This window comes from Limulus polyphemus, unplaced genomic scaffold (assembly GCF_000517525.1).
Source record: "Limulus polyphemus unplaced genomic scaffold, Limulus_polyphemus-2.1.2 Scaffold341, whole genome shotgun sequence".
NCBI classification, from domain to species: domain Eukaryota; kingdom Metazoa; phylum Arthropoda; class Merostomata; order Xiphosura; family Limulidae; genus Limulus; species Limulus polyphemus.
This window is the reverse complement of record NW_013665951.1, coordinates 222,137-232,678: the sequence shown is the minus strand read 5'-3', so window position 1 is coordinate 232,678 and position 10,542 is coordinate 222,137. Positions and strand designations below refer to the sequence as shown.

The window sequence follows — 10,542 nt, the reverse complement described above, 5'->3', positions numbered from 1 at the left end:
AAAAAACTTTAATCAGCTACCTACAGAAACCGCGCGATGGGTTAAAGAAAGGGGGGGAGCTCAGCCCCCCCCCCATCTTATAGTAGAGCCGCTCCTGGTTATAATCTCTTGTCAAGTGTAATCCAGTCTAGAAGCTAAATTACAATTGTACATACTTGCTTTAGTCAAATACTTTGACAAAACCCAGCGCCCCTGGTGGCACAGCGGTATGTCTGTGGACTTATAACGCTAGAAACCGGGTTTCGATACCCATGGTGGGCAGAGCACAGATAGCCCTTTCTGTAGCTTTGTACTTACCTACAAACAAAACTACTAACTTACAAAGAAGGCGAAAAGAGGTAGAGCAATCGTATTATCGAGAAAGCTAAGTCTTCAATCGTGTCACTGGTGAAAATTGGATACCATAATATAATAGAAGATTTTGTTTTCAAATATAGTTGAAAACATATCAAAGAACATCGAAAATATTCTTCTGATTGTATGTTAATAAAAAATATACCTCAAGTACTGAGACAATGTTATAACTAGTCATAATCTGTCCAAACTAGGGAAAAGTCTCTGTTCAAGAATAAAATTTCAAAAATCTTTCCCAATTAGAGAAAAATTTCTGTTCGATGACGCGACTTCTAGCGTCTCTCTATCTGTAAGATAAACATTTTTAGAAAAGCTTATCTGTTTGTTTTAGTATAGAACTATACAATAGGCAATTTGCTCTTTGTTAATTACGGGGAATCGAACTCAAGAACTTAGCGTCATAAGTTTGTAAACTTACTGCTGACCTAGTGGGGACTAGAAGAGTCTGTAAAAATAACTTTGACGAATTTTAAAACTACCATAAATAAATATTTCTATCTTGAGCTAAACCTTTTCTGTGTTAATTAATGTTGCTCCTCTCCCTTGACTCGGTGGTAAGCTAGATAATTCAAAACACTAAAAAATCATGGTTAAATAAGAGCGATGGGTTAATCGCAAATAGCCCCTTTTGTAGCTTTGCGCTTAAAACCAAAAAGTAAATTTAGATGTTAAAAATAACCTTTTATACGGATCAAATTTTTACAATTATAAAAATGATGTGTGACAAAACCAATCAAGTAAAAATTTAGAGCGTCACAGAAAATATGATAAAATTTAACACAGTTTCAATTACTTAGCTATTACTATTCACCCAACAGTTAAATTAAACATAAATAAAATCAAAGATTGAACAAATTGTTACTTTTGAAAAATTCATTAAATGATATGAATTTGACCCTTTATCAGTTTTAGTAATGAGAATGTATTTAAAACCGTTCATTTAAACAATACCTTTCGTACCTATAAAAGTTATTTCACATTTTTCATGTTTGACAAGATTAGAATTAACATATATGTTAAATTTTTAGTTTTTGTAGAACACTACGTTTATGTAATGACTTCTTTACATTACCGATGATTTCGTGTTTATAGGAATTTAATAATCAAATTAAAGGTTTAAATTTAAGTATTGGTTTTCGTATTTGTCCTAAATAAATTAAACTGATAGACTTGGCTCACTAACTAGAAGTTAGGTAGCTAGTAAACAGAACCCACCGCCAACTCTTAGACTAATTGTATCTGATCGAACAGTGGGATTTGATAGTCACTCTTTGATCGCACCCACGATCCCAAAGTACGGAGTGTATTTTTGTGGTAACGGGTCGCGAGAAACGATTCCTCGGATTCACAGTCCGGGCACGCTAACAAATAGACCACTTCCTGCCCGACTGATAACAAATGATATGACTTCCAAACTAAAACAAAACGTAAAGCATTAAGTTATTATCATGTTTTGCTTATAATATCCTAACGGAAACATTACAGTAGTTATCAAGTAGGCTAGATTTCTCAGGAAGGAGATGAGCAAGTTGCAATTTCCTGTTAAGATATTTAAATGGCAGACAATCAAGTTAACTAATTAATTGCAAAAACACATATTAAGTAATATTTTGTTAAGATTAGAAATGGTCAAATAAATAAACAGTTGAGAACTATTTTTAAATATTATAAGAGAGGGCGCTATAACTGAAATAAAAAAGTAAATACATTCGTTCCGCTTCAGTGGTTGAGTATAAACAATGATACCCTATAAATAAACAAGAGCAGGGGAATGAGCGGCGATACGAAAAGAGTCAGTCAGGATCGGTAACGTTGTATTTTAGTATAGTGAGTACAGAGTTTATTTATTTTGATATGTTTGTCATTTCTCATGGAATATTTTACAGTTTAACAGAGTTTGACATTTTAAATATTGCAAGTAAATTTATGTTACTTTTTACTTTCGTTCTTAGTTTAAAAAATTAAATTTACTAATTAACAGATATGGCTTTATTTTATAAACTTATAAAATTTTATTTTTGTAACGTTTCTGGTCAAATTTAAAGCAAAGTAAGTGGGATGTAATATATATTATATATTACAACAAATTAGTAAATAATGTATACCGGTATAATCAGGAATATATAAGTCAAAATAAATCACAAGTTAAAAGAATGCGTGAAACTGGAAGTAATATAATTAGGTAATACATTTTTATTAAATTTAAAGATTGAATAATATTTTAAACTCTAAAATTTGTCGTGCGTTGCGTATTAGTACTATTGATTAGGACATTTAATACTTAAAAGGTAGATAAGAAAATATTAAGCATTTGAATACACTGATTAAAAAAAAATATAAGTTGGGGTTTTATTTTGTCTTGCAAGTAATGACGCTAGTACTTCGTATTAATATAACATTATAAGTTATGTGGATTTTCGTGGTCTCTTGTAAATGTTTCTAAACTTTTATTCTCTTTTATATGTCTGGGCATTAAAATGTATTTCTTTTGCTAGTACAACATTATATAGTTAAAAATTTGAGAAGACTGAACCATGTATATTTACAGTTTAGTGGTTTTAAGTTTTACCTTAAATTGTCCGTGTTAAATTATAGTATTTATTGCAGAATCTCGTATATCTATTTTTTATTATTATTTTGTAGATGGCATTCAAATGTTTAAACACTTGTCAAAATAACCACCATGAAGAAGACAAAGGGTAATGGGATGTTTTATTATATTCAGTCTTTTATATCATAGTAGGATTGGACTTAAACACATAAATAAGTGGATGACAAAAGGATAGTCAGTCCAGTAATTTTACCTATAAATATTCCAAGTAATATATTTAAAAAAGTTGCAATTAATTATATCTTTTTGTTCATAAAAATCACCTGAACTTCAAAAGTTTAAGAATTTTTAGCTAACTCAGTAATTGTACACATTATTCCATAATTTGAATTTAAAGACATGAAAATTTCTGAAATAATCCATCACGTAGAGATCCATATCTTGTTTCAGTAGCATCTAATTTACCATTTCCAGTCTTATCCTTTTGAAACTAAACTTTCTTTCCAGTTTTCCATGTCATTTTAAACACCTTAATCAAATCTGAATTCACAATTTTCATACAATTTAAAAAGGGCATCATTATCTTTCCAACTAATCATTGTCCTTTCTACATTAATCAGAATAAAGGAAAACATAATATTTTAAATGAAGCTTTACAAGAGTTTTCTTCAAAGCAAGAGTAATATTCTCTTTTAAACATGTCTTTTTTTTTTCTTTCTTTTTTTTTTTTTAAACCAGTCCCATCATAATATTATTTTATTATTAAACAGAGCTGAAGATTCAGATTAAGGCTTTAATTACACTGAAGTATATTCTTTTTCAAACATTATATTATCCAAACTATAAATTCCTTGTAAATATTTTCACTTTAATAATGTTGCACTACTTAATTTATGAAACTCATTTTTATAATGTGTCACTATTCAATAAGCTTTTTAAGAACTACATGCAGTACTGTCTCAGTTTGTCAGCATCAATGGATTTGGTCATGTAATATGAAATGTTAAGTTTTTACATCAGTCACAAATTCGGTGAATAATAAAGGCCCAAAGAGGGATGCCAATTTCAAAATAAAAGGTTAATGCAAACTCTAAGTGATATTATAATGCATTTATATGTAAATTTCTTGATGATTATATATTCATTATGAAGCAAGATAGTAAGTTTTTCATCATATTGTACTTATCATATTATAACTTTAATACTACTTTTAGTCATGTTAACATGATCTTGTCATATCATACTTATTATAAAATTAATACCACTTTTAGCCATGTTAACATGATCTTATTAATAGTGAGGTCAGTTGCTGCTTTTCACACACACACACAATTAAATTTCAGCTTTTATTGGAACTTTAAACTTGTTTATTGTATTGTTTGTCCATTTTCATTGAGATTTTTTTTTAAATAAATGAAGTAACTATTTCAAAAACATAGCAAGTGCCCCTTGAGAAGCTGTATGTTTCACCATAACTTTTTTTTTTAAACTGATTAGCCAAAATAAAATAAATATTAAATGATCCACTATTGATATAATAACCAACATTTAAAGACATTTATTTATTTGAAAATATTCAGACTAGCATAATATAACATTTGGGGCATTAAGGTTGTAAACCCAAAGTGTAGTTAATTGCATTAGAACCTTTGTCTTTCACAAAGAAAAATCAGTGACAAAACTTTGTTTATGTATTTGAAACTTTAAATTGTTTTTCAGGTGAAAAATTGAAAAAAATTGCAAAAGAAATATTACTGAAATTTCATAAATTTGTATGTTCAATATAAACAGTTGCATTATAATGAAATACCAGTAGTCTTTAGTTAGTGGTAAATATATTTCAAGTTTAAACCCAAATATTTATCAAAATCTGAGCACAGGACATTTAATGTTTCAATTTTTGTTCTAAAATAATAAAAATAAAAAAAATAAAAACGTACGAAAGTGGATAGAGCTTAAATGTATGAATATAGTAATGGATTTTGCTGTTTTTCAATGAAAATGACTGTTTTTCTGTCTAAGAATCTCTATAGTACCACTAAGATTATGTCACATTATAAATGAAAACATGTACAATGATTATTTATGTCTTGGTGTTTACAGTGGAATTGATAAATTCTTATGATTTGTTTACTCACCCTAATTATGATGTTTTCTTTTTTCCCATCCTTACAGATTTAACCCATACCAGATTTTTGCGGTAAGTTTTTATATCTTGTACATATGTTGACAAACTCTTAGTTTGGCAGGAAACTTTCAGTAAGTCTAGTTGTTACTTAAATTGTTAACTTAAGCTTTGGAATAACACTCGTAAGCAATATAAGAAATGGTTTCGTGATATTGATGCGTATTTATGGAAAAAATGTTTGAGCTTCACATATATAGCTCGTGCTATAGGTATATCCCTCCGACATATGCATGCACATCCTATATGATTTTTTTTGTTCCATATTTGTTTACATTTATTAATCTCATTCAGAAGGATGATACTGTAAATGATGCAGTGCATAAATATGTCAGCATGTTTATGTAATATTATTTTATATATATATGGCTATTCATATAAACTTTGGCTGTATACAAAATATTGTCATCTAATTTTAATCAACTTGAGTAATTGCCGTGTGATTTTCTGTATTTTGGTATACTTAAAATTTGAGAATTTTGTTGACGTTATACGAAGAAAGTTTTATATAAACAATTGTGATGTATGAATTTTTACACAGGTGTCCCCAACTTTCTGTCACATTCTCCATGTTGAAGTTCTTGAAGGTACTGGCATTACCAAAGGAAAACTCTCTGACTTTGGTAAGCAGCTTAAAAAAAAGATTTGTCCAAAGACGTAAAATTTAATTTTATAACTTTGTGCCACATTAACCACAATGAATTCTTGTATGCACTAGGCTAAAGGCTATTTGCATGTTTTGGTGGACCATAGTGACTTTTTTTCAGCTTATTTCACATTTACACATTGTCTAGTTAGATTTGCTAATTAGAAAATAAATAAATCTTTTAAGTGAATGTTAACATTTTTCCCATTCAATTATTCATATTGTTAAAGAATAATGTTCTGTTAAACATAACTTACAGATATGGTAAGCCACAATCTAACAATAGGAATATTTTTATGTAAAACATATTTTTTCTGATACAAAATAGGAGAAAAACATTTAATTTTTCTCTACTAGGTAAAAAAAAGAAACAAAACACAACAGTTTCTCTTAAGTTTAATGAGTTTAGTGAAATGTTGGCTAGCAGTATATTACTCAAGATAAATTGAATTCCCAATAAGGATCACTAAGTCATTGAAGAAAAAATCCAGACAACTTTAATTCGTTTACATGTGCTAGTTGTCATAGATACCAACCCTGAATCATTAATCAGTATGCATATGAAATGTAGTGCAAGATAATATTTATAAAAGGATTAATTTGTATGGAGTTGGCCTGGAGCCAAAGTGTTTAATCATTACACAAGTAAAGTTATAAATTTTTAAGAATATGATACCCTATTAAATGTAGGGGGAAGGAATTTAAAGAAATATAGCTTGTTTGGAACAAATTGGTCTTCTTTTTTTGATAGTTATGGTAATTTAATGTCTATTATGTATTTAATTTATATAAATATTATCTCATTTCAAGGCTTTCAAACAAGTTCATATTTTGGTTGTTTTGCACAGTTATTCAGATAAACAATTTTGTACATTAACTGTGTGTTCATGTCCAACTAAAAATATGTATTCAGTATACAATTATTTAACCTTACTGTTTATTTCAGGTCTGTAATGATTTTTATGTTTGTCCTACTGTAATGAGTTATAGCAAAAAGAACAACAAAAAAAACCCATATCTTCTTAAGTGGTTTTTTTTTTTTAAAAAAAAAAGCTAGTTCGCATGTCTTCCACTTTTACTTACCTACAGTTTTATTATGGAGAAGAAAAGCCACAATGCTGGGTGAATTGAACACGTGTAATTGTGGTGTAACAGAATTACAAATTAGGTTAATGTTGGAGATTGAGATCTTAACAATCAAAATTAGGTCAGCTACATGAGAACTATTTTTTGGTGTTCAAATTAATAGCCTCTTCTCATTCTGACAGTCAGTTGCTAATTGTGTTATTTTTTATATATGCGTAATGAAACTCTTATGTTGTGATCAGGATGGTAAATGAACAGCTGCAGACTTGAGAGGTGTTTGTTGGGTTTGTATTAAATGGATTTGAGGCCATTAGTGCTAATCTAATGGTAGTGTAATACCCGAGGGACATCTGAATTAAACGTGTGGCAGATTAAACTATTTATGTATATTCTTCACTGGATGATTGACTTAATTTTCTTTGCATCATTCTTTCCCTGGGTTAGGAAATATTGTTGTTGGTTCATAAGGACTGTTATCATCAATTGTTTCCTTGCATTGTTCTTCCCCTGAGTTAGTAGGTTTTGTTTTTGGGTCATAAAAAAAAAAAAGTTGAGGAATGTTGTTGGCGTAATGTTTCTTTACATTGTTCTTCCCCTGGGTTAGCAGGTTTTGTTTTTGGGTCATAAAGTAAAAAAAAAGTTGAGGAATGTTGTTGGCGTAATGTTTCTTTACATTGTTCTTCCCCTGGGTTAGCAGGTTTTGTTTTTGGGTCATAAAGTAAAAAAAAAGTTGAGGAATATTGTTGGCATAATGTTTCTTTACATTGTTCTTCCCCTGGGTTAGCAGGTTTTGTTAGATTAGAAGAAAGTTAAGGAATATTGTTAGTCTGGTATTTCTTCCCATTGTTACTTGATGTGCCTGTTTTATTGGGTATGTTCTCGACCTCAAAACAAGCCTTCATCTTGTTATGTGGGAAGTTATTTTGATTCTTGGTATGAACAATGGTTTAAATTTGGCTTGTAGAACATGAATTTTAGAGTATTGAAGTGACCTAAGGATGCCAACTTCAATCCCTGATTAAGGCAGGTTGTTTGACAGAAGGCACACAACCTTTACATTTCTGCTCTTTATTCATAATTGGATTCCCCTTTGTTTACTATATCAGGAATTTTATGCTTTAATGAATAAAAATGTTGTGAAAGGAATGTAATTGCTCTATCTAACAAGTATGCTGCACTGAATTTTAGCTTCTTTTTTTTTCTCCTTGCTTTTTTAGACTTGTACTGAATAATGCTTTCTTACATGACTGGTTTTGAAGCTCTAAAGTGTTTATGAACCAAACGATTCTTATTAGCTGTTTCCTTCAGTTAGCTTAACATTTGGTTGTATTATTGTAGTATATATGTTCTAACTTGCCATATAGACTTAGCCCACTGTTTTATTCCTATCAAAACTAAACCCTTTCTGCTCTGTTCAATCTGTTGTCTTTAGAAGCCTTTATCAGTTATGATAGGCAGGAGCATAGGATCAATAGTGCACAGTAGTGCAAGTGTCATACATTACCAACATTTTTGTGTGTGTGCCTGTTCCAAAAGCCGTTCCATTATTTGAATACTGTGTTACCATATTTCCACTTCTCCAGTCATTCCATTGCAATTATGAAAGTTTTCATGTTACCACTAGTAATAAACATATTTTCAGGATCCTAACGGCTGATGTAATAGTCTTTTTACAATTTTGGCCAATGTAGAAGTTTCTTGCGCTCCTAAATTTTGTTTTTCTAAGCAACTAGTACAAGATAGGGAGAAATTTAGGTTATATAATTAATTTATTATGTTGTCATAAATTGAGTTTTGTCATGTATGGTTTTTTTTGAAATTCTACATTTATGACAGTACAATTCAATTTTGTAACATTTGCATTTGTTTACTAGCACGAATCAGTCCTATTTATGAGGTATAGGTTTGAAATAAATGTAAATTTATTTTTGACAGTTTTTAGGATGGGCAAAAGGGATATCTAAGTTGTGTTTTTTGTCTCTTGTATTAGATTTAATATTTTTTTGCACAATTGAAATAAAAAATATTGAACATGTTTCAAGTCAAGGAGTGCCACAGATTTCATTTTAGAGTAACTTAAAGCCCTTTGGCTTCCAGGAGTCCCTATGTCCCCACTTATTTTTGTGGAGTCTCCTTACACCCCTGTGGGATAGATAATAAATTCTATGCACTTCTGTTAATTAACAGCATAAGACACATTTGCATGTACAAACAAATGTTTCCAATTAACCAGAGTTGCTGGTTGAAACTTTATAAATATCTTTAAGTGTTAAGGTGCATAATGAATAATGAGAGATTTAGTGTTTCTGTTCTGTTGGGTTTAAAGAGATGGAAGATTGCTTCAATCTCTATGTTTGGGAAAAAACATTGGCAAACTCCCAAATGATAGTCTGGTTTTTGTTTGTAAAGTATATGTCACAGTAGATTTTTTTTTGTTGTTGATTTAATTTTAGAGATGCTAGACTCCTCTGTATGTGTACACAGCTGCACTATTTCATAGTACATTTTGTACAGTACAGATGAACCAACAACAAGAAAAATATATAACACATGACCACTGAGTAAATTTTGATCAGCCATGTTTTTTACTTCTTGAATTTCATTAGATGTATTTAAATAAATTTATTTGACTTTTATTGATAACTGTTAACAAGAGGTTATTTGTTTGGTTTAGGTGTATAGCCTTTTATTCACATTATTATTATTCTAAAGTAATTTAGGTTTTTCGATTGTGCGACATACTGTCACAATTAATTATTTTTGTTTGAATAAAAGTATAGGGAACAATGGAAGTTTGAATATAAAACAGTTGTTATTTTTATAAAGTTGGGGGAACAATGACAGTGTGTAGCTTGACTTAAGAGTTTTTCAACTATTTAGCTAAGAGCATGTGAAATATAGTAGCCAAAGTGGTATCTTTCTAAAGCTAAACTAGGCATATGGCATTTTTTTTTAATTTCCTCTATCTTCAACATAAGAATTAAGTACCACTGTCTAGGCAGTTGTATTTAAAAAATTTCCCCAACTATTAAAGTTGCATGGTGGTTCTTAACAATGATAACTAAACAAGCATAGTATTTGTGTAAAATTCGGTTACTTTGCTTGAAGTAGCATATTTGTTAAGGCAAACTTTCTGAATTTTTCTTGCTGAACAAAAAATTAGCATAGATCAGACCCTCTGTAGAGATTGATTTTTTTTTTCACTTGTTTTGGATGCCGCTTGCTATCATTTATATGCTAAATGATGCACTCTTCAAGCAATACTATCTAAATGAAATTGCTTGTTGACTGGTTCATAAGATTTATGAAAAAATACTCTCTATGGGTAGAAAAGATGATCATTGTACTGTTGTGAATGTCAGTTTTACATCATTTTCATTATTTATTTTTATACAACATTATTACTTGTACAGTTGACACACCAGATCCCTATATTGTCCTTAAAGTTCCATGTACTCCAAATGGAAAGAAACGAACCAGATGGAAAAAGAATTTAGTTAACCCTTCTTGGAAGGAAACGTTTACTTTTGTTGTGGATCCAGAGAAAGATAAAATATTAGGTATGAATGAAAAATCTCTTAATAAATTTAGCTTGCTTGTGTAACTGAGAATTAAAGATTATTTGTGCTCTCTAAGTCTGTCACATTTTTTTTTTTCAATGATATGCTCCAAAAAATTAAATTAAAAATAGTTGAATGGGTTAAAAAGTAACTTTAAAAT

General features: G+C 29.8%; 1 protein-coding gene across 3 annotated transcripts in view; it reads left to right on the top strand.

The window, feature by feature from the left end:
* The window catches only part of LOC106457512 (cytosolic phospholipase A2-like), a 54,765-nt gene that overhangs the window by 17,205 nt on the left and 27,018 nt on the right, over positions 1–10,542 (top strand). For 2 of the 3 annotated variants that reach the window (XM_022383482.1, XM_022383481.1), the window contains 4 exons: positions 2,998–3,053; positions 5,081–5,105; positions 5,632–5,713; positions 10,236–10,382. In XM_022383482.1, coding sequence (XP_022239190.1) covers positions 2,998–3,053; positions 5,081–5,105; positions 5,632–5,713; positions 10,236–10,382 — 310 coding nt within the window. Of the gene's footprint in view, positions 1–2,118; positions 2,182–2,997; positions 3,054–5,080; positions 5,106–5,631; positions 5,714–10,235; positions 10,383–10,542 lie in introns of those variants that run through there. The other variant, XM_013916938.2, reaches the window with a different exon arrangement.